The sequence below is a fragment of the Coptis chinensis genome, chromosome 3 (genome assembly GCF_015680905.1).
Source record: "Coptis chinensis isolate HL-2020 chromosome 3, ASM1568090v1, whole genome shotgun sequence".
NCBI classification, from domain to species: domain Eukaryota; kingdom Viridiplantae; phylum Streptophyta; class Magnoliopsida; order Ranunculales; family Ranunculaceae; genus Coptis; species Coptis chinensis.
In genome coordinates this window covers 78,484,983-78,510,449 of record NC_141458.1, presented here as the reverse complement: position 1 = coordinate 78,510,449, position 25,467 = coordinate 78,484,983, and the positions used below count along the sequence as shown (strand labels likewise).

The window sequence follows — 25,467 nt, the reverse complement described above, 5'->3', positions numbered from 1 at the left end:
TTAAGTATTGTGTTATCCTTCGTATCACATCACAATCTCTTTGTATACAAATGGAGACTGGTGTCATGTGTTCAAGAAGAAATGTATTATTAACGCCTTTAGGGATCATACAACACAAATGCAATGACTTTTGTGCTCAAATACAAGCATGACCACGTGAGAGATGTTTTGTCTCGCTCATTTGATGAGTAGGTATACATGTGTAGAAAGAGGCTCCTGCCGACTTTCTTAGGCAAATCAACCCTTCGACCTGTAGATATCTTGATTTATAATTGATCTGAAGGAATGCATACTGTGTCAGCATTACAAGAGTATAGTACCTCCATGAGTAGGATTTGGTAATGAACTAATATTCTAAGGGCATCTCCAATGGGAGGTGTAAAATTACACCTCCACCTAGGCTCCACGTAGGTGCCATTAGGATTTTACACCTCTAATTGTATATTATTGTATAGCTTATAAGTATCCACACTCTATACCCTCCAATGGAAGAGTGTAAAAAAAATATATTTTAAACTCGGACGTCACTTGGAGTGACGTCCCTCTTTAATTTAAATCGATCGTTACTCCCCGTCCACTGGAGTGACGTCCGAAAGTTAAAAAAAAAATTACTTTAGAATTAGAAAGAGACGTTACTCCAAGTGACGTCCGAAAAATTATTTCACTCGGGCGTCGGTTCGAAAGTGTCGCCTCGCTTTTATTAACTAATAAATGGTAGGGGAATTTCCCACCCTCTCTATTAGCTAATACACTATTACCTACGGTATAGCACCTCCATTGGAGAGAGTTTTTTTATATTTGGGGTGTAAAATTTCCACTCTATACGGTTTACACCCCCCCCCCATTGGAGATGCCCTAATAGAACAAGCTACTAAAAATGCAACTTCCAATTCAGCAAAGGTGGAAAAACATGAAGGAACGGGTGTAACAAACTAAGAAACAAATTTTCATCCCGTTTGTGTTTGATACATTTGTTTTTTGGGTATCGAAAACCGTTGAGCTCTTATTGGATAACGATGTGACGACAGTTGGCTCGATTGAATAGTTATTTGGTGTTTAATTAAGTGATTTGGTATTTAGTTTGTTAAAAAAAAATCGGCTTTCACCATTAACTCTAAACTCTGACGTGGGACGAGCTCATCAAGCCCATGGGTTAAAATTGAGTTGACTTTTTCTTGAGTCAACAGTTTTGGTAATTTGATTCGTAGCCTCGCATCCTCCTCCTCATCCCATTATCTTCCTCATTTTTGTCTCACGTTAATAGACCTGACCTGCCACACTTCGCACTGTCTCACCCTCAACACACCACTTGGTCGACATCTTAAAACAAGGTCAGAAATTGTACTCCTATTATGTTGAATCTTGAATTTACACTTTTTTTTTCGCTAGTAATTATAATATTAAAATATACTTTTTTATCGTTAAATTTCCCAATGACCCAATCTATATTAAACACGTCGTGAATGGACAACGAGTGTCATACTACTTAATTATAATTGGTTGGAAAGAAGAGAAGAAGGAAATATATTCGGAGAAGATAGTGGGCAGGAGACAAAGGCAAGAGGGGAAAACTTGTCATGGCAAGTCCTCTCTTGCTTAAATTTGCAGAACGTGATACTATTATGTGAGAAACTTTTAATGTTGTTACTGCCTTACTGGAGATTTACTTCATAGATGATGTTGTTATATCATGTATATGCCATTCTATTTTGACTGATTTAGTTTTTGATAAGCAGTTTGGGTGTTCGAGATCTTTTAATTCATTTGGCTTTCTTTCCGTTGGATGATTAGGGCATAAAAAAGCAGAGATCACCAAACCCGGGAATTCATCTATGCTCTTCACTCATAGGATGAAAGCTATTAGGGATTGGATATCATCCCAGTCAGCATCCAAGTCATTGCTCTCATCGAGGCCGGTGTTAGGCAATGGTACCTTTGTGTCCGAGGAGCCCTCGACTGAAGATAATGATGGTCAAGGTGCAACTAATTCTCCTTTGATTAGTTTGTTTTATTGTTTATTTCAGCTTTGCTATGATTGAATTACTTTATCGTCTTCGATTATAAGAATTACTCTGAGTTCACTTCCTAGTTCACATTCCTCCTGCATTCTCGTCAATATTTTATGCCTTGCTGGTGATGCAGGAAGAGTAATTACCTGGTTTTATTTCAGAGTTCTACTCGTCTGTGTTATATATGTTTATTTTTTCATTTGTGTTTGATTTTCATTTGTATGTGAATTCATTTTTTCCTTGGGCACAACCACGGTGTCCAGCTTTGCAATACTAGATTCTTCATTTCGATCCTGGACTGAGAGAACATTGTTCTGACTTCTGAATGCAGCTCCAAATCATAACCTAATAATTCTTTGTAAGTTATAATTATATAGATACATATAGGGCGGGACAGCTAGCATCGCAAATATACACCCAATTGATACCCCCTACTCAAAAGTGGACCTACACCCCAAATGCCGTCCTTGCACTTCTTTTGGGTAAACCACACAACAACAGTTGTACACTGGGCTGAAAGATGAACTGGGTGAAGTCGTCAAATATTAGGGTTAGGGTATTTTCTATAAGCTTTTTGAGGTACCAATTAATAGGAAATTCGAAACTATTACATCTCTCTTCAAAAGCTGACATATGTTCCTCGTATGCTCTATACCCCGATACGGTCTTCTTCTTTTAACATTGCTATGGCTGTAAGCCTGTAAGTATGTCCTCAATTGCTCGGAAGTGTATTGCTGAGGTGATTGAAGGCTTGTTTGTATTGCACTTGGAGCTCACCTTATGCAAAGAACTCATCCACTACTGATGCATTTTGATATATTTCTGATTTCTCCTTATTCCATTTGCTATTTCAGGTTCGACTATTGAGGGCTTGTCAGAGCAACCTGTATCTGATGATATATCGCCTCAGACTTCCATTCGCAATGAGGAAGAACGGCTATCTCAGCTTGCTCCAGTTGATGACTTTAATTTGTCTCGTAATGCTGATGACAGAAGGATGGATCCATTAGCGAAGATTGAGGCTCTGCAAATTAGTTTCATGCGTCTTGTCCACCGACTTGGGCAGTCACAAGAAAATCTCATAGTGGCACAGGTCCTATATCGGTTGCACCTAGCAACCCTGATACGAGTGGGGGACAGAACTAGTCTTAGGGATGATAGAGCTAAAGCATTAGCTGCAGAGCTAGAGGCTGATGGACGTTCTGATTTAAACTTTTCGTTAAGGATACTTGTTCTAGGGAAAACTGGGGTCGGAAAGAGTGCAACAATAAATTCTATTTTTGATCAATTAAAGGTCGTGACAGATGCATTTCAACCTGCTACCAATAACATCCGAGAGGTTGTGGGGACGACAAAAGGTATTAGAGTAACGTTTATTGACACCCCAGGTCTCTTGCCCTCTTCTACTAGAAATGCACGTAAGAACCAGAAGATCTTGCATTCTGTGAAGAGGTTTATTCGAAAAGCCTCACCAGACATTGTTTTGTACGTCGAACGCCTTGATTTCATCAACATGGGCTACAGTGATTTTCCCATCCTGAAACTTATAACTGATACTTTTGGATCTGCTATCTGGTTTAACACTGTCCTTGTTATGACCCATTCGTCTGGAGCTTTACCTGAAGGCCCCAACGGGTATCCTGTCAGCTATGAGTCTTTTGTTTCCCAGTGCACAAATCTGATACAACACTATATACACCAGGCGGTATCTGATTCAAAGATTGAAGTTCCTGTTATTATGGTGGAAAATCATCCTCAGTGTAAACAGAACGTATCTGGGGAAAAAGTTCTCCCCAATGGACAAGCTTGGAGATCTCAGTTCTTGCTTGTATGCATATGTATGAAAGTCTTAGGGGATGCTAATACCCTTCTGAAATTTCGGGATGGGTTTCAAATGGGACCCTCTGGTAGTAGCCGGTTGCCTTCTCTTCCCCATCTCCTCTCGGCACTTCTGCGACCACGTTCAACAGAAAAACAGGAAGATGAGATGGATTATTCGGACACAGAGGATGAAGATGAGTATGATCAGTTACCTCCTATACGTATTTTGAGTAAAGTCCAATTTGAGAAGTTAACTCAAACTCAGAAGAATGATTATCTCGATGAACTTGATTATCGGGAGACCCTCTATCTAAAGAAGCAGTTAAAAGCTGCTACTCAGAAAAAGAGAAATGACATGCTTTCAAAGGATGAAAACTCAGTAAATGATGACAATTACGACAACCATGAGGTGAGTCCCGAAGCTGTTCAACTGCCAGATATTGTGATCCCACCAAGTTTTGATTCAGGTTGGCCTGTACATAGATACCGTTGCCTTGTCACTAGTGACCAGTGGCTTGCTAGACCTGTTCTAGATCCTCAAGGCTGGGATCACGATGTTGGTTTTGATGGGATTAATTTGGAAACAGTTGTAGAAGTGAAAAGAAACCTCCATGCCTCTGTTCTAGGACAGCTGAGCAAGGAGAAGCAGGACTTTAGTATTCAAACAGAATGCAATGCTATTTACGAAGATCTGAAAGGTTCCAGTCTGAGTGCAGGCTTTGATGTTCAAACCTCTGGTCGGGATCTTGTTTGCACAGCTCACGGGGAGACAAGGCTGAGGAACATGAAGCACAACACAACTGGATGTGGTATTTCTGTGACTTCATTTGGAAATAAGTTTTTCACCGGTGCTAAGATTGAAGACACAATTACAGTTGGGAAGAGGATGAAGCTTGTCCTAAATGCTGGTCGCATGGGAGGTCTTGGTCAAGTGGCATATGGTGGGAGCTTTGAAACAACTTTAAGAGGGAGGGACCACCCAGTAAGGAATGATAAGATTAGCCTTACCATGACACTTCTCTCTTTGGATAAAGAGGTTGTGTTTGGTGGTAATATTTTATCTGATTTTCGCATTGGTCGTGGTTCAAAAATGTCTGTCAATGCAAATTTGAATAGTCGAAGAATGGGGCAGATTTGTATTAAGACGAGTAGCTCTGAACATGTAGAGATTGGATTGATTGCCGTGGTCTCCATCATTAGAACTCTCTTTCGTAGAAGGGTAATCGAAGATACAAGTATCAGCTGAAGGAGCGAAAGTGGGAAAGAATATACTTTAGGTGTCCGATTCTAAGACGAGACTTCCTCATTCAGATGAGCAGTGATAATGGCCCTTGTATTCGTTAATGAGCAAACATATACAGTAGTTACGAACTAATGGCTTGTAAGAGCTGGTCCTCCTTGAGCGACAGAGAAAGTGCAATGTTTTTGTCTTCAATAGTTAACTTTGGGATAATAGACTGCGAGCACCACTGGCCTTGATATCACGAGACAGCCATCTAATTGAGGTACAAGTTATGACCTAGTATGTTTAATACGTTAAGCTAATAATTGATAATTGAAAATGTGGGATGACCATCCTTATTTACTGATTTCTCATTCAGAGTATGTAACTTATTCTCATATTTTTTGTTGAGATGTTCAGTATAGTCCCACATGGGGCATTTAAAACCTTGCATAATACTACATACATTCCTGGGGCCGATCCACTCTTCAATCGGGTGTCCTTATTTACTGATATCTCATTTAGAGGTTCTAGACAACTTATTCTCATATTTTTGTTGTTGAGAGGTTCAGTATAGTCCCACATGGGGCATTTAAAACCTTGCATAATACTACATACATTCCTAGGGCTGCTCCAATCAGCCAATGGGTATTAGAGCAGGCTATGCATTTGTCTCAAAGGTACTGTTTGCCACACGTCATCCAATAATGTTAGCTCAAGTAACGCCACACGTGAGGTGGTGTTTTGAGATGTTTAGCGTAGTACCACACGGGACATTTAAAGCCCTGCACAATAGTATACACGTTTGTGGATCAGTTCACTCTTCACTAATGCAACAGTTCATACATTCAAAATTCATCGAATTCGTAGTTTCAAACTAGGTGTGCCGTGGCCCAAGTACAACAAGTCAACTTTTTTAGATATCCTAAGTCCAACAATCTGAACCTCTACATGCTATCCCCTTCTTTCGATGAATAGTGTGTTGTACCACTCGCTGATGTATATGAACCATCAAAATAAAGCAGTAAACAAATAGCAAATTATTAGATTAGGATGACTAGCTACTTTAACGGTAGACCCCTTTCTCTAGGTACGCCGTGCATTTTTCTCCCAAGTCTGTATGTTATCCACTTATCCCTGAACTATTAGGAAAAAGGTTCTGTAAAATGATATATCAAGTGATTGATTAGGGAGAGAACCTTTTTAATGTGGTTGCGTCTTGATAATGTTGAAATTGTAAAAGCTACATTGTGTCAGCATTTGAATGGTTCAATTCTTCTTGCGTCCTATTGTTCCTTGAGTTGTTCGCTTTTTTGCCACAGATGTTTAGGTTGGATTGCTTATTATAAAATCTGTTCATCAATGGATAAACTTCTTAGTCTTCTATCTCAAACACTACTGGCTATTCTTATCATCAGGCTTGCGTAAAGGTTGCTAACAACTGGGTTAAAATCCAACCCTGGATTGATGATATCGAGGCCAGGAGAGAAGATATAGACAGTAGGGGAGTGGGTTCACAAGATTACAGAAAATTTTCAATGATATCGTCGAGGAAAGTTGAGGCTTATAATTCTCAAGAGGAGGATTGGAAACTGATAATGAGATATTTGATCAGAAGGTGGTAGCTCATGGTGGTGTATGTCATCTTTTTTACCATCTAGGTGGGGCTGTTTTTGTGTAGCGGGGCTATAACATTTTGACATTAGCAGCTTGTGAATGTCTTAAGAGGTTGATGTTATCTGTTTATAATTATATCAATAAACGTAAGAGTTAATCGACAAAAAACCAATTTGTTTTTGAATATCATCAGTCCATGTAGCTGTTTGGTTGTGCGGTCTTCTATCAGATGATATTTCTGCTTATGCGGCATCAAATGTTTTGTGTACTCATTTGTTATTCTTGTCGTCAATGCTATCCAACGTCAGAGTATTATTTTACCAACACAATTGACTTAATTTAATCTGACAGGTAATGGGATGTAATGTTGTGGGCATCAATCGTATTACATGACAGATTCCCTTGCAACAGCAGAAATGATTATAGTTGCAACATATCCAGCTAGTGCAGATGGCGTATGAAGATCATCAATGTAGTCACTGGTGAAGATCTACTCTTTTCTTAAATTTTTTTCTTTTTTCTTTCCAAGTTATTCACTTTAATGTATGAAGTTTCCTCGACAATAAAACTATCTCTCTCTCCCTCCCTCCCCCCTCCAGAAGAAAAATGGTCAATAAAATTGTGATTAATTTACTCATGAATCATTGTGACAGTGAATTTTAGAGCATTTAGACTCCAACCGCAATATATCTTGCATCGGCAAGTTGCAGATACTTTAGTCATGTAACTATATAAGCATGTTGTATTTGTTTTTGCTGCGAGTGTGGACTCCCCCATTACAATGACTATCTGGCTGAGATGTTTTGTAATAGCAAAGATGGTGTGGAAAATAACTGGTGAAGATCTATTTTTGGCGTGAAAAGACTTTAGTCCTCAACTGTTCGGCTAGCAGAAGCCTAGCTACTGTTCGCCATTGTTACTGAGAAGTTGGGGCATATAAGATCTCAACTAGATGAGGAGGCATAGAGATGGTGTAATATACAATGGGAAGGAATCGTGCGCTATATTTAAATTTGACACAAAATAACACTTGTGGTTGAAAGCACTAGGTTTTTGTGACAACGATCTCACAACTGTATCAAACATTTCCATAAATTAGCAAACTCATGATCGTTAGTGCCCTTATTAGTGTTGTTGTTGGGACACATTAGAAATTATTGTTATCAATGTAACATCTAATTGTAATATACCGATTGTTAACGACTGTGTGAACATGGAGGAGTTATGATTATCTACAAATGGAGATCCAGAACTACATTGGTTTTATTTTCTTTTCTGATTACACTGCCTACGGCCTACCTAGGTAACTCCTAAAAATTGCAGCCACTTTCTCTCACCCAATTCTCAGTTCGTAACTTAGTATTTCTTAACATTGTTTGTTACTCTCTCCTGGAAATAATAATTTGCAGTACACTTAAATTGGAAAGAATTATCCAATTGCAACCAACAGCCAATTATTGCAACGGATCTGATACCCACATAGACTTTTTTTTTGTTTCGTTTTTTACTAGTTTGTTGTCCAAAAGTTACCCTCCATTTTCGCTCAATGTCTTTCATAGACTTCAGTTTTGAGTTACAGCTACTGTATGCGAACGGAAACATAATGCTTTTCTTCTCAAGTTGTTAACAATAAAACACGGAGAACTCTACACGTTTTGCTTTGCGGCATATGTTGCCGTTTCGGGGAGCAATTTAAAAATGATAAAAGCTAGACTTTTCATAAACTTAAAGAAGAACGAAGAGACTGGCTATCGGTTTAGATTGATTTGCACTCTTTGATGAGTACGAATGATGGGAGAAAAGAAATTATCGTATCAAGACGGGTGTACAACTCAATTAAAAGGTGACAAGTGATGATTCGATCATGCAACAGTCTGATTCAAATAACGCTATACTAAGAATTCGACTCATCGTTACATAGTGACAATACTGTTAATCGCAGTGACAAGAAGCTGGTTGATGAGGATTTTGCTACTGTTCTCGTAATACAAGAAGATTGACAACAATGCTATTAAGCGCGACACCTCTGTTAGCTCTATAGGTATCTAGTGCTTCGGTTTGGCATGAATGCGTGATACCCTTTGACCTTTGTAGTATGTTATGTATCTCATGCAAGAAACAAGAAGCCCCCTCAGACCACAGTGTTCTAAAAGACGCTACGCAGTAGTTAGTTGGGAGGTGGGTGGGTGAGTGCATAGCGCCTAGGCGGGGTTTTTTTTTTCTAATAAATATACATCTATATCTATATCTATCTATATCTTAATGGGTATTTTTCGAGCTCTATTAAAATTCTACATCATCTCATATTAAAACCGGAATTTCTCTCTTATTTGAAAAACGGGAATCCTATTATAACAGGAATTCCTCCCTTATTAAAACAAATTCTAACACTTCTAATTAAAGCGAAAATCATTCTCCTATTAAAATGTGAATTCCTCCCTTAATGAAAAGGGAAAATCTAGCATATCTTATTAAAACGATAATTATTCTTCTATTAAAACAGGATCTCTCTCCCAATTGAAAAAACTGGTTTTTAAAACTTCATTTAAAACAATTTGTTAGAAAATTAAAACGGGTTAGCGACTAAAATGGTAGTCAAAAGAGTCGGTGCATATGCACGGGCCTACAAGCTAGTCTTAATATTAAAACTCCCACAAGGGTATTTTTCGAGCTCTATTAAAATTCCACGTCATTTTTTTTAACAAGAATTCCTCTCCTATTATAACGGGAATTCATTTTCTATTAAAACAAATTCAATCACTTCTAATTAAAGCGGCGATCATTCTTCTATTAAAATGGGAATTCCTTCCCTATTGAAAAGGGAAAATCTAGCATATCTAATTAAAATGGGAATTATTATCCTATTAAAATATGATCTCTCTCCCAATTGAAAAAACAGGTTTTTAAAATTTAATTAAAACTTTATTTAAAATAATTTGTTAGAAAATTAAAACGGTTTAGCAACTAAAACGGTAGTCCCAATTTTCTAAAAAAAATATAAATGTTTTCAAAAGAGTCGGTGCGTATGCACGGACTTACAAGCTAGTCTTAATATTAAATTTCCCACAAGGGGTATTTTTCTAGCTCTCTTAAAATTCCACAGCATCAACTTCTATTAAAACGAGAATTTTTCTCCTATTGAAAAAAAAAAATAAATCTAACACTTTTAATTAAAACGGGAATCCTTCTCCTATTATAATGAAAATTCCTCTCCTATTGGAAAAAAAAAAAAAAAAAAAAAAAAAAAAAAAAAAAAATAAAAAAAAAAAAAAAATCTAACACTTCTAATTAAAACGAGAATCTTTCTCCTATTAAAAATGGGAATCACACTTCTAAATTAAAACAGGATCCCTCCCTCAATTAAAAAACGGGTTTTTTTTAATTTAATTAAAATAATTTGTTAAGAAATTAAAACGGGTTTTTAAGACTTTATTAAAATAATTTGTTAAGAAATTAAAACAAGTTAACGACGAAAACATGAATCACGATTTGTTAGAAAATTTATATATGTATAGTTATTATTGTTGAACAACTTTTTAAAAAAGTCACAAGGGGTATTTTCGAGCTCTATTAAAATTCCACATCATCTCCTATTAAAACGGGAATTTCTCTCCTATTTGAAAAATAGAAATTCCTCTTCTATTATCACGAGAATTCTTATCCTATTAAAACAAATTCTAACACTTCTAATTAAAGCGGAAATCCTTCTCCTATTAAAACAAAATCTCTTTTCCAATTGAAAAAACGGGTTTTTAAAACTTAATTAAAACTTCATTTAAAACAATCTGTTAAAAAATTAAAACGGGTTAGCGACTAAAACGGTAGTCAACGGGTTAGAAAAAAAATTTTAATGTTTTCAAAAGAGCCGGTGCGTATGCACGGGCCTACAAACTAGTCTTAATATTAAAGCTCCCACAAGGGATATTTTTTTAGCTCTATTAAAATTTCACGTCATCTCCTATTAAAATAAGAATTTCTTTCCTATTTGAAAAACGGAAATTCTTTTTTACAACAGGAATTATTCTCCTATTGTAACGGGAATTCTTCTCCTATTAAAACAAATTTTAGCACTTCTAATTAAAGCGGGAATCATTCTCCTATTAAAATGGGAATTCCTCTCCTATTGAAAAGAGAAAATCTAGCATATCTAATTAAAACGGGAATTATTCTCCTATTAAAACAGGATCTCTCTCCCAATTGAAAAACTGGGTTTTAAAATTTAATTACAACTTCATTTAAAACAATTTATTAGAAAATTAAAACGGGTTAACGAAGAAAAAAGGTTGTCCCAATTTTCTAAAAAAATATAAATGTTTTCAAAAGAGCCGGTGCGTATGCACGGGCTTACAAACTAGTCTTAATATTAAAGCTCCCACAGGGGGTATTTTTCGAGCTCTATTAAAATTTCATATCATCTCCTATTAAAACAAAAAATTCTCTCCTATTTGAAAAACAAAAATCTTTTTTTAACAACGGGAATTATTCTCCTATTATAATGGAAATTCTTCTCCTATTAAAACAAATTATAACACTTCTAATTAAAACGGGAATCCTTCTCCTATTAAAATAGGAATTCCTCCCCTATTGAAAATTAAGGGAAAATCTGGGAATCATTTTCCTATTAAAACATAATCTCTCTCCCAATTGAAAAAACGGGTTTTTAAAACTTAATTTAAAACAATTTGTTATAAAATTAAAATGGGTTAGCGACTAAAACAGCAGTCCCAATTTTCTAAAAAAAATCTAAATTTTTTCAAAATAGCCGATACGTATGCACAGGCCTACAAGCTAGTATCTTAATATTAAAGCTCCCACAAGGGTATTTTTCGAGCTCTATTAAAATTCCACGTCATCTCCTATTAAAACGGGAATTTTTCTCCTATTTGAAAAATGAGAATTCCTCACCTATTATAACGAGAATTCTTCTCCTATTAAAACAAATTCTAGCACGTCTAATTAAAGCGGGAATCATTCTCCTATTAAAATGGGAATTCCTCCTCTATTGAAAAGGGAAAATCTAACATATCTAATTAAAACGATAATTATTCTCCTATTAAAATAGGATTTTTCTCCCAATTGAAAAAATGGGTTTTTAAAACTTAATTAAAATTTCATTTAAAATAATTTGTTAGAAAATTAAAATTGGTTAGAGATTAAAATGGTAGTCCCAATTTTCTAAAAAAAATCTAAATGTTTTCAAAAGATATGCACAGGCCTACAAACTAGTATTATAATACTAGGTATTGCCTAGGCACGGATGTCGTTAATGTTGCTTTTCATAGAATTATATCAATCGTTAACGGGAAAAAAAAATTATATCAATCAAATATTTTTTATCTTAGTCATATTCGCGCACTATGACAATCAAACCATGCATGTGATCGAGTGCTTAAACATACTCATTCCTTCGTGGAGAAAACATAGATGTTTTTAATAGTAAATACGACACATCTTCGCATGTTTACAAATTGTAATACTATGATATAATAATATTGTTACTTAATTAGAAATACTATGAAGTTGTCTACAAAAGATAATACAGTTAAAGTATTAGTACCATGGAACATGTGACATAGTATGCTTAGAAGAGAAAGCACATAAATGTTGGATAAGCGCATAAATGTTATATATTTACGCTCAATTTTATATCAGTTAGTCTATTTAATTTATTCATTTGACTTAATTAGTGTGTTTTCGGTGATTTTGTAGGAATTGAAGCGGACTTGATTAATAGTGTCACAGCCCGATTTTCTAAACAATTAAAAATAATGAATATTTGAAATATAAATATCTCAAACATCACTATGTTCAATTGTCTAAAAACCCAGGCTATGACGGGGTGGATACAACACATGTCAAAACCTAAAACCCACATCACAACCGGATCAACTTAACAACAAAAATCTCCAAATTTCTCAACTATCACTTTATTAAAAACTTTCTTCCATCCCAATACAAACATAAACAAACTTTAAGAATAACAATTTCCAACATCGTATTCTCATGTCATATAAAAATGTAACCTACGCTATTACATCATTCCAAAAGATCAGACCTAATAAACTAAACTCACATACTGCTCCAGGCGAGAATCCAAATCACACGCCGCGGTTCCACTGCCTTCCACCTGGGAACACACCCACGTTGCCAAAACAAAGCAAACATGGGTCAGCAAAATTGAATTTGCTGGTATAAGTAGACTAACCACATATAAATATTATCATACTTTAATTATTCAAACAATCACTTTATATTATCCCATAACTTAATCATTCACAGCTTGGAAGACAGGTAGTTCCGTCATTTTAACCGGCATAATTTCTTCCCAAACAAGACTTCCATTATATTAACTCATTCAAATAACTCGTTTTAATATCTAAATCATTTAATTAAAACTTACCGATATCCACTGCTATATAAGGGTAGGACCGCGTCCCTACACAAAATGTTATTAAGTCCTACCCTCCTGCAAAAGAAAGTTAGAACTTCTATATAACCTTTGTAAATATTATATTAGGCATTCAAAAGAAAACCCAAACACTCACATAATCAAATTAATACCACTAACCCGCAAGGCGAATACCTTAGTTCCTCTCTAGGGCAGTCCAAACAATCTGGTCATTCATGACACATTCAATGAATACCCCTATATAACGCTAACGGGCCATTTATGGCACATTCAATAAATGCCCACCTAACATATGACATCAACAGTTATAAAACTCGATTTCAAAACTTTAGGCGTGGAGAGTTATAAAAGAGTGCGGTAAATTTATTTACGCATTATTGAACTTTATTTTATATATCATTTCAGAGAACGAATGAGTATCTTGATTCCTGTATTTTCGATTTACGCGTTATTAATTTCAGGGATGTCTTAGTGTCATAACGTTGCATATCATAAAATACTGCAAAATCACATAGTAGTTAATACACATACATACGTATATATAGAGGTCTTAGCCTAAAGTCAAGTATGCTAATAGCCCTAGACCTATCTTAATAACCCAAATCATAATCCGAGTTAAAAGGTCAAATTGGGTCAACTGGTCAAAGTCAACCCTAGTCAACAGTCAACTCTAGTCAAAGTCAATCCTGGTCAAAGTCAAAGTCAACCATCATGGTCGAAGTCAAACTGTCGTTTCCATGTTCAATGTTCGGGTCATAGCCATGGTTCATGGCTAAGGTCAAAATGCATGGCTCATGGGCTCACGACGAAGGTAATGGTCTAACGGACCAAGCCCAAAAACCTTAGAACCCGAAAAGTCTAAAACCAACTTATTTATTCCACCTGCCCAATTGGATCTATATTAAGTCCTATGGACTGGCCCTAAGCAATATTAGAAACCGCCCAAAACACAAACCCGAAGTTCGCCCAAAATTTAATCAAACCGCCCAACAAAACAATCTAAGTTCGCCCAAAGACTTAAAAGAAAATGGACCAAACCAACTAAACAAGTTAGGCCCCAACCAAAACTAAAACATTTCGCCCAACTAACCAACCCAAAGCCCAACAATCTAAACCGCCCAAGCCCAAACCGACCACGCTTCTTCTTCTCCACCACTCTTCCTCCGACCACCCAAAACCGATCACCACACTCCTCCACACGACCACCCCCTTTCAAGCCCACGGTTTTGAACCCCTTACAAACCCATACAACTTTAACAAAACCACAAATTCTAATATCATTAAATCAACCTCTTCCTCAAACTAGATCTACAATTTCGGACCGCCATTAATGGCTTTTCCAAGCTCTTACAAAATTTCCCACCCAAGTCTAACATTTAATCCGACATCACTACCCAACCTCAAACCAACAAAAAAATCAAAACACAACTCACTACTCACCAATGGCGTTTCGGCCATTAACGCTCTCAAGCTCCAACAAAGACACTCCAAATTTCCATCTCGACGTCCCCAACATCAAACCACAATACAACGGTTTAACATCACAAGATAAAACCATAGTTTAAACAAATTAAAGGATTTCGTTCCCTTTTGTTTTTTTTCTGGCGACGCCATTAAGCGCTGTTCAAAGCTTGAACGAGAGCTTCGACCGCCAAACAATGCAGTTCAACAAAGAGTATTGACACCAATATCAATGTCGACAGTATATAGACACAGTATCCCAGTTCGACAGTTTAACTAATTTTTTTAACAAAGTTTCAACAGTTCTATATCAAATCCGAGTTTCACTAAAGTTTTAACAACTCGACAACACGACGTCGAATAAAAACAATCTAATGAACAGTATACAAAACAGAAATATTAGATAGTATACACTGATATATGAAAACTATACATCCGGTGAAATAGCAAAATAGCTACTCACCTTTAGCGCGCTCCGACTATCAACCAGCTACCAGGAAAAACTTCCTTTACTTCCTTCAGTAAAACTTCAATTTTTTTTTCTAAAACCCTCGCTGTGTTTTTTTTTTCCCAAAAACTCAACGTGAGAAAACTCCCCGAAAAACAAGGACAACCCTTATCTATTAGTTACAGGACTCTTATCCTTAACTGATAGTTATCATATATTATTTTATATATTATTCATTATTATTATTATTATGAAAATAAGAGAACTAAAACACGGGGTGTTATAAATAGTCTCGATATTGGCAGGAATCGGAATGGTCAGTACGAGAGTTCAGGATTTGGTTGCCTTAGATTCTTTAGTTCAACAGGTGCAAGTATTGGTGAATACATTGCCTTTGTTTGATATGGATTGGCTATGGTTATTACTTTGGACCTTGTTATCTTGGGCCCAACAAAGGAATAAAAGGGTAAATGACCCATGAGCTTGAGCTTAGTCACCAAAGCCCAACTACCAAAAGGCTATGCCCAACTAATAGACCTTGTTATCCACACAACAAAGGAATAAAAGGGTAATGGCCATACCATTCAATAGCAAAGCCCACACAACTTAAAGGCCATACCATTATCCACCTTAAAAGCACACTATCTTTCTTTCTTTCGAGAACCGGAGCAAAATTTCTCTCGTATTCCCACGACCAAATCAAACCAACCAAACATCCAAGCTAACCAAGCTACGCATGCTACCATCCATTTCTATCCCCGCACCACCTGATCACCACCTTCGATTCTCCATCTCCAATTCGCACAAATAGAAAAACCCATCCCTTAAATCCCGACTTATTCGATCGAACCCCGAAACTCTCGCCACCGATTTCGAATTCTATTCAAAATCAAACACTGCTAAAACCATAACCTCTATATATACAAGTAAAAAACAAAGAGAGGGCTCTCGACAACACAAAGAGAATTAAGAACAAAAAAGAAAAGTGGAGGAGGATTGGCCTACGCATCGAAACCCGAGAAACGAGACGAAGGGAGGCCAAGGAGACTTCACTTTGTCGACATGAGTTCTTCTAACCTTTTCTTTACTTTCAGTTCCATTATTATGACTTGCTAAATTATTTAGCTAGGGCTAAGATGAAGCCCTAACCTTTGATGTAATTATTTTGAGATTGGGGTTTTATGGTTATAATAATATTTAATCATTCAATCTTCTTTTCGTTACATTCTCAATCAATAGTTGTTATATTCTTGCACCTTGTATGTCAAGCATCCTAGGTAGTGTGAACTGATTAACTATTAATCATAGCCTCGATATCTATTGTCAATATCAAATTTAGATATTAGTTGTGCTTGGATTAAAAGACAATTAATCTTTTAAGTTCAATCTCTAGTGCTGAATTTCGGAAGATGCCTTTATGTAATTGTTTTGTCACGATAACATCTTCGGTAAACACCGAATTCTCATTCGAAAGTGTTTCTCGTATTAAACTCAAAACATTGAACCCCGGCCCTAAAATATTTATTGAAAAGTCTAGAGTGGATTCTGAAGTCCTAGTTCCTCTCCAATCATCTGAACCAAATTCTTTAGTTAATTGCTTTCATAGAAATTAGTTAAATTAAATAGTTTTAGGTAATAGTGAATTCCAAACTTTCTCTAAACCACCATTGTTCGCATTAGGATAAATAATCAGTTAGTACTCAGTTGTTCTAAGTAGCAGTCCCTGTGGGATCGACCCGTTTGCTGCAACTATTTTCAACGATAGCTGTGCGCTTGCGGTTTAATTAGGGTTAGATTAGTCTATTAATTTAGACCGGCTAATTTTCTATCAAGTTTTTGGCGCCGCTGCCGGGGATTGCAGTGGTATAATTGAGTTTTAAAATTTTATTTATCGTGATTCGTAGTTTAAATTTTGTCGTAGTTTTATTATTTCTTAGTTTTCATGTCTAATTTTGATTTTCGTAGGCAGTAAGCAAAGATTTTTTTTCTTACAAAGCTGATAGTCGTGATTTTCTTGTGGATTTTTGGGAAGTTGCTTGTCGTCACCCGGCGTCGCAAGTAGCCCTCAAAGGCTCACGCCGAAGGTACGTCTCTTTCCTTTGTGGGCTTGGACTTTGTTTGTTTTGTGTGTTTTGTTTGTTTTCATTGTTTCTTGCATTTAGAATTGGTTAAGTCACCTTTGACCAGCCTTAGGCATCTTGCATTAGGACAGGTTTAGCCCGCTCACTAGGAAAGCCCTTTTGACACGTGGATCGAGTGACGGTGCTTTTGCACAAGAATTGGGAATCGTGTTATTTGGGTTTAGGAGCAAATATATTAAACATTATTGAAAATTCAATCTGGTTTGAAATAAAATTGTTTGATATTATTTGTGTGTGTGCATCGTTTGCATTAATTATAGTCTTAGGTATTAAGTTAGTTTCCTTTTTGTTAGGGTGTCGTCCTATAGAGTCTTAAAATAATAATAAAAATAAAAATAAAAATAATAAATAATAAATAAAAATGGAAGGAGGCAATAATAACGAAGTTGTTGCCCAAGTACCTAGATCCATTAAGGAGTTTATCTATCCCACTAGGACAACTCGACCATCTTGCATTGTTCCTCCACCGACCAATGCTAATCATTTCGAGTTAAAGCCCAATCTACTTGGGCTACTTCCTAAGTTTAGGGAATGGATGAGGAAGATCCGTGATCTTCACGTAAGGGGGATTTGAGGATATCTCGGGGACCTGTTAAGCTTCAACAGTTTTAGTGACGATGCTATAAAATTGAAGTTATTCCCATTTTCCTTGGAAGGAGAAAGCGAAGAGTTGGTTTCACACTCTTCCATCTAATTCTATCATGACACAGGAAAAATTATGCATTGTATTCTTAAAGAATTTTTTTTCCCTAATCATAAGGCAACTGCTTTTAGAAAAGTAATTTCATCTTTCTGCCAAAATGAGGGTGAGTCGTTATGGAAGTGTATGGAGAGATTCAAAGACATACTCTTGCAGTGTCCTAACCATGGCCTTGAGAAAGGTAGACTGGTACAAATTTTTTATGAGGGCCTTGATTTTAATTGTAAGGCCATGGTTGAGACCATGAGTACGGGAGATTTTTGTGATAAGACTGTGGATGATGCATGGTCGCTTTTTAAGACGCTACGTTCTTTGAAAAGGTTCAGCAGTGGGAAACTAGTCGTGAGCCTAAGAATGTGGCTAGTAGTACTACAAAGAATGTTATGTTTCACGTTGATAAGGATTTTGACGCGAATGCTAAAATAGCTGCCTTAGTTAGAAGAGTTGAGGCTCTTGAGCTAGAAAAGGAGACAAAATCTCAAGCTCAAGTTAATAACGTTGAGACTCCTAGTTGTCTTTTGTGCGATAGTCTTGATCATGTTATTGATAATTGCCCGGGCGCGGATCGCACAAGTCAATGCCTTTAACACATACCAGAACCCAAGCAATAACTCCTTTTCTAATAATAGTTATAACCAAGGGTGGTGTAATAACCCTAACTTGTCTTGGTCTAAAGGTATACACCAGGGAAATCCAGTTAGTAACTCCAACCCAGCACAACAGTATGTACCCCAACCACCGAAACTTTCACCTATGGAGGAAGCCATTAATCAGTTAACACAGACCAATTTTCAATTTCAAAAAGATGTCAAACAACAATTGTTCTCGAACTCACAATCCATTGCCAAGTTGGAAGTTCAAATGGGTCAAATTGCTAATATTTTGAATGAGAGGGACAAGGGTAAGTTTCCTAGTCAACCAGTAGCTAATCCAAATGGTCAACATGAGGTAGGCTCTAACTTGAGCCAAGGGCACCACCATGAGCAAGTAAAGTCGATTACTACGCTTAGGAGTGGTAAACATGTTGATAATAAAGTTGAGATGTCTAGGGTAGAGGTTAGGTCTGATTTGGGAGAACATGAAAGTGAGGAGAGTGATATTAGTGGTCCTCATGCTAGTGAAGCTTCTAGGCAACCTTCTATTCCTGTAGAGTCTAGTCCTGTGCCACATTATATACCAAAAGCTCCTTTTCCTCAAAGATTGGTTCAAGTAACGAAAGGAATACAATCTAATGAAATTTTGGATGTTTTTAAAAAGGTTCATATAAATATTCCATTTCTTGAGGCTATTAAGCAAGTTCCTGCCTATGCCAAGTTCTTAAAAGATTTGTGTACTGTGAAACGTAAGATGCATGTGCAGAAGAGAGCATTCCTCACAGAGCAAGTAAACTCAATCATTCAATACAAAACTCCACCTAAGTTTAAAGATCCAGGTTGTCCCACCATTTCATGTGTTATAGGAAGTCATAGGATAGAGCAAGCTTTAGTTGATTTGGGAGCGAGTGTGAATTTACTCCCTTATTCTGTGTATATGCAATTAGGATTGGGAGAGCTTAAGTCCACTCCAATAACATTACAACTTGCTGATAGATCTGTTAAAATCCTTCGTGGTGTTATTGAAGATGTTTTGATTCAAGTAGATAAATTTTATTTTCCAGTGGACTTTGTGGTTCTTGATACTCAACCTGTCCAAAATTCTAAAGGAAATATTCCTGTGATTCTTGGTAGACCATTTCTGGCTACAACTAATGCCATTATAAATTGTAGGAATGGTGTCATGAAAGTTTCTTTTGGTAATATGACAGTCGAGCTTAATGTTTTTTATGTGAGCAAACAACTTGGAGAGTTAGAGAATATATATGAAGTTAATATGGTCGAGACTGCTAGCAAACAATTAAGCACTAATAATGACGCTAGTTCGATTTTGGATGATGATTTTTGGTTGTCTGATAGTGATGATGATGATGTACTAAAAGTGGTGGTGCATACTCTATCTGATAAACTCTCTCTTGATAGTACTCTTGAAGTTAACTCTTCATGTCCTAATTCCATCGTCCCTCTCTCTAGTACTTCCACTCCATGTTTTGACCCTAGCTGTGTTGTTGTAGTGAATGACTTTCATGAGAAAGTTGCTAAGGATTATTTTGAGTTGTTAGAGAAAAATAAACAATTACTTGAGGAAAATGAGAAGTTGTCTGACCGGATGCTATCTCTTGAGAGTGAAAACATTGTTTTGAGTTCCAAAGCTAATGAGTTTATGCATGTTGCTAATAAATTGAAAGCGGAGAATGAAACTCTTAGTGATATGAATAAATCTTTGGAACGTGAGTTTGACATGATCAAGGAAAGGCAAAAATATATTGAAACTGATTTTGATCTTTTAAAGAAGAATTTCGACTCGAATATGACATTTCCAAACCTGTGTAATGATGTTGAAATTTTGGATACAATCCCAAGTGTTGGGGAGTGTTCCAGTGATCACGATAGTCTTATTACTTGTTCTAAGTCAGCTCCATCTTCTTTAGAACGTGTCTCAACTACTGCCCCTTCCACTACTCATATTGAACGTCCTAGGCCTCTTGTTGTTTGTTATTATTGTGGTGGTGAAGGGCATATTAAGTATCACTGTCAGGTTAGAAAACGAGCATTTCAGTTTTGGTATAAATCTAATACTAGTGTAAACCAGGGTAACTCTTTGAACCAAGTTCCACAATCAGGTATTTCACCTCATGACCATCCTAGTAAGTTTGTCACATCTAATTCGCTTCCTAACTCTTCTTTGGAATCTGCCTATAGTCTACCTATGACTCATCCTAAGAAAAGAGAAGTAAGATTTAAACAAACAGACCCTAGACACTTTCCAACTAATGTACGTACCGTTTGGGTGAGAAAAGATGACTTGAAAGTATTGTCAGATTTGTGAAGATCTCATGGCATTTTCACTATTTGTTAAGTGCATTGTCCTATGTTAGCCTATAGTGCACTGCATTGGCATATCTTATTAGGTGCTACATGGTATGTTTAAGTGTTGTTTTGCACAAGTTTGGGGGTGACAGAGTTAAATTGAACTTCACATGATCTTTTGCTTGAGATTGGAATATTTGATTATTATTAGGTCATAATCTGAGTGATATCTGATGAGTATGTTTCTACTTTCGTAGTTTAGGTTTTGTTTTTCGTTGTTTTTAGGTTTTGTTCTTCTTTGGTAAGAGTCGCTTCCCATTGTTCCCAAATATTTCATTCTAGCCCCTAGTCTCCATTTGGGTTAACCAATGAGAAACATATTATTGTGATTTTCAGGTTATGACAGGTTTTATATTTATGAAATGTCGAAAATACAAAGGAGATTCTGTCGAAATTTTTTCAATTTTAGGGCATTCATTTTGTGTCTAGTTGGTAGACAAAATGCTAATCTAAGAATTGGGTGTGCGAAGCATTCATCTGCTAGAGACGTTAACTGTAGCGCTTATGGGAGACAACCCATGTTTTTATTTTTGTTGAGTCTTTTGTGCACGTGTATCATGCATTCCACTCTATCACCTTTTCTCTTCCTTTTTGGAGACGTGTAACTCTATGGGATGAAACATGTGACACATTTTAGTCATTGTAGTAACTTGGTTCCTCTTTTATATTATCATTGTTATATCTTTTGTGAGGTACTAATTTATACAGGTGACTCAATGATATTATTTTTCGTTTTTGGAAGCTCTTGGTAACCTCGTTCCTTATATACTTTTACTTGTCCATGTTGTTATCTTTTAAATTACGCATCTATGTTAACATTGAGGACAATGTCTATAAGAAGTTTGGGGGTGGGAACAAAATGTTTGTTTAGCGAAAAATAAATATGTCCAACATGGTATGATTAATGGTGATTTTCTATGATGAGAAATTTAAAAGAAATTTGATTTCTAAAGCCACTGATTTTCAAGGAATCTATGAAGTTAAGAGTCACTCTTGAAGTCATTGTTGCTTTTAGACTATTTTCTACCTCTAGAAATAGATTTTGTTGATGAAAGTCTAAGCCAAAGTGGAATATGCACTATTAGCCACCTGATACATGTTAAATTGAAGAGTAATTTAATCTCCTAGTGAACTAGAAGAGGAATATAGAGACTTAACCCGTGAGACTTTAGCCTTTGAATTTCTTGGAGAGTTTTTACGTAAATTCTGAGTCCAAGTTGACTCAATCATTCTTCTGTGTTTAAATTCGTTGTATGGTCTCATTTTTTTTCTTATTTTGGTCGATCACGAAGTGACATCAACTGGAGAGATAGCCATTAGGTCTTGTAGTCTATTCGAAGCAGAATATCATACTGATAAGTCAAGTAGTAAGCCAATTAGCCTTTATCTATACCACCTAGTAGGATTTTCATGTTAACCCTTTTGAGCCTTATATATTAAGCCTTTTCTTCTCAAACCAACTATACTTAACCTAACTCCAGATAAAGAGTGTAAACCCATATTATTGGCCTTACCCATATTTCTGAGAATTTCTAAAGGACTAAGGAGAAAGCTAGAAGAAAGAAGATTTGGAAGGAAAATTTACCAAAATCAAATGAAGAAAATCATTCCTTTTGCTCAAAGTGATTCAATTCAATAGAAAATATATAAATATATATATATATATATATATATATATATATATATATATATATATATATATATATAGATAGAAAAGGAAAAGAAAAAGAAAAAGAAAAAGAAAGAGAAATCATTGAGAAGAAGTAGTGAGTAAAGTAATGTGGTCTACAAAGTGAAGAAATTTTCCAAAAAGATCAAGTGCAAGAAAAGTCTTTAGTTTATTCTCAGAAATTTTTTAATCCTTTTTACCATTTTCTTGTCAACCTATCCTAAGCCCCGTCTTAATATCCAGACTTATCACAAAAGTATGATATGATGTGTAGAATAGGTGAGAGGATGCTAAAGTGAAGGACCCGACACTTCACATGTGATTGATGTTCTTTCCATGAGACTAATTTGTTTTTGAAATTTTATAAGTCCGTCTTTCTGGCTAAATATGTGGGATGTTCTATTATCTAACTCATTTCCCTGCATACAGAGGTAAAATTGAAAACTTATCTAAGAGAGAGACTTTCTTGTGAGTGTATGAATGGTGAGGATTGAAGTTGATATCTTCTTTGGATAGCAAGTTAGGAATTATGTTACTTGAATATGTGCTTGTATTAGTTTGGCTAAACACACACACGCTTTGGTTTGGAGTAGTAATCAATCTTTTCTATCTTTGGAAGTAGTGATGAGTCTTGGTGATGATGATGTAAACTGTGACAATTGCTGATTTTTGAACTTGTTTAGTAGTGGGCGAAAAAGATTTTATCTCTGAGAAAATTATTTCACCATTGGTTATGCTATGTTAATGTTTGTGGGTATCGTTTCTGAAAACCCTCATGAGACTAAACTCGTCCACTAGGGGTAACCTAGGGGTTTAAAAGGTTTGTTACACATGCTAAGTGTAATCGTGATCCCTACGAAAGTGAGTTAGGATTTTTGTTTTTGTTATTAGTTTAGATTTAGTTTTGCTCGAGGACTAGCAAAATGTAAGTTTGGGGGTATTTGATAAGCGCATAAATGTTATATATTTACGCTCAATTTTATATCAATTAGTCTATTTAATTTATTCGTTTGACTTAATTAGTGTGTTTTTGGTGATTTTGTAGGAATTGAAGCGGACTTGATTAATAGTCTCGATATTGGCAGGAATCGGAATGGTCAGTACGGGAGTTCAGGATTTGGTTGCCTTAGATTCTTTAGTTCAATAGGTGCAAGTATTAGCGAATACATTGCCTTTGTTTGATATGGATCGGCTATGGTTATTAGTTTGGACCTTGTTATCTTGGGCCCAACAAAGGAATAAAAGGGTAAATGACCCATGAGCTTAGTGCACCCAAGTGACCAAAACCCAACTAATAGCAAAGCCCACACAACTAACTAATGGCCATACCATTCACCGTCCACCTTAAAGCACCTTATCAATATACACTCTTTCTTTCTCACGAACAGGAGCAAAATTTCTCTCGTAATCCCGCGACCAAATCAAACCAACCAAACATCCAAGCTAACCAAGCTACGCATGCTACCATCCATTTCTATCCCCGCACCACCTGATCACCACCTTCGATTCTCCATCTCCAATTCGCACAAATAGAAAAACCCATCCCTTAAATCCCGACTTATTCGATCGAACCCCGAACCTCTCGCCACCAATTTCGAATTTTATTCGAAATCAAACACTGCTAAAACCATAACCTCTATATATACAAGTAAAAAACAAAGAGAGGGCTCTCGACAACACAGCAGAATTAAGAACAGACAGAAAAGTGGAGGAGGATTGGAGACGCACGGAAACCGAGAACGAGACGAAGGGAGGCCAAGGAGACTTCACTGTCGACATGAGTTCTTCTAACCTTTTCTTTACTTTCAGTTCCATTATTATGACTTGCTAAATTATTTAGCTAGGGCTAAGATGAAGCCCTAACCTTTGATGTAATTATTTTGAGATTGGGGTTTTATGGTTATAATAATATTTAACTGTCAATCTTCTTTCGTTACATTCTCGATCAATAGTTGTTATATTATTGCACCTTGTATGTCAAGCATCCTAGGTAGTGTGAACTGATTAACTATTAATCATAGCCTGATATCTATTGTCAATATCAAATTTAGATATTAGTTGTGCCGTTAAAAGACAATTAATCTTTTAAGTTCGATCTCTAGTGCTGAATTTCGGAAGATGCTTTTATGTAATTGTTTTGTCACGATAACATCTTCGGGTAAACACCGAATTCTCATTCGAGTGTTTCTCGTATTAAACTGAAACATTGAACCCCAGTCCTAAAATATTTATTGAAAAGTCTAGAGTGGATTTTGAAGTCCTAGTTCCTCTCCAATCATCTGAACCAAATTCTTTAGTTAATTGCTTTCATAGAAATTAGTTAAATTAAATAGTTTTAGATAATAGTGAATTCCAAACTTTCTCTAAACCACCATTGTTCGCATTAGGATAAATAATCAGTTAGTACTCAGTTGTTCTAAGTAGCAGTCCCTGTGGGATCGACCCGTTTGCCGCAACTATTTTCAACAATAGCTGTGCGCTTGCGGTTTAATTAGGGTTAGATTAGTCTATTAATTTAGACTGACTAATTTTCTATCACTCATTCCTTCGCGGAGAAAACATAAATGTTTTTAATAGTAAATACGACACATCTTCGCATGTTTATAAATTGTAATACTATGATATAATAATATTGTTACTTAATTAGAAATACTATGAAGTTGTCTACAAAAGATAATACAGTTAAAGTATTAGTACCATGGAACATGTGACATAGTATGCTTAGAAGAGAAAGACATAACATATGAAATCAAATCACAAACATATGATTGAAAATAGGAGAATGAACATGTTACAAGGCTATACATATGGCATAAAATCAAATACCGTAGAGTTTAACTATAAGCTTACTTGTAAGTCCGCTCTAAACTATCTTCCCTAAATGCCAATAGTGGATACACCAACCTTACATCGACTTCTAGGAATACATATTGGTTAAAGGGTAGTGCCACCAATTCTACTCTCGTTGATGGACTTAATTGCTCGTTTGTATTCGTAGCGCGTCACT

The 25,467-nt window shown here is 36.1% G+C and overlaps 2 protein-coding genes and 1 long non-coding RNA gene across 6 annotated transcripts; all 3 read left to right on the top strand.

Moving 5' to 3' along the window:
* Nucleotides 1-1,101: 1,101 nt before the first annotated feature.
* On the top strand, nt 1,102-7,382 carry TOC90 (Avirulence induced gene (AIG1) family protein). Of its 4 annotated transcripts, none has more exons than XM_086602786.1 (5): nt 1,102-1,331; nt 1,792-1,977; nt 2,864-5,335; nt 6,471-6,713; nt 7,021-7,382. In XM_086602786.1, the coding sequence occupies exons 2-3, from the start codon at nt 1,833-1,835 to the stop codon at nt 5,074-5,076; spliced, it is 2,358 nt and encodes a 785-aa protein (XP_086458912.1). In that variant the 5' UTR covers nt 1,102-1,331; nt 1,792-1,832; the 3' UTR covers nt 5,077-5,335; nt 6,471-6,713; nt 7,021-7,382. The 4 variants fall into 4 exon arrangements, with proteins under 4 accessions (XP_086458912.1, XP_086458909.1, XP_086458908.1 ...); XM_086602783.1 differs by having other exon boundaries at nt 6,471-6,780; XM_086602782.1 differs by lacking the exon at nt 6,471-6,713.
* Nucleotides 7,383-16,742: 9,360 nt separating this feature from the next.
* Nucleotides 16,743-24,396, top strand: LOC147510965 (uncharacterized). The gene is made up of 2 exons (XR_015219134.1): nt 16,743-17,071; nt 23,506-24,396. It is a non-coding gene; the product is annotated as an uncharacterized LOC147510965 (long non-coding RNA).
* On the top strand, nt 18,217-21,730 carry LOC147510966 (uncharacterized). The gene has a single exon (XM_086602781.1). The coding sequence runs from the start codon at nt 18,366-18,368 to the stop codon at nt 20,748-20,750; it is 2,385 nt and encodes a 794-aa protein (XP_086458907.1). The 5' UTR covers nt 18,217-18,365; the 3' UTR covers nt 20,751-21,730.
* Nucleotides 24,397-25,467: the final 1,071 nt, after the last annotated feature.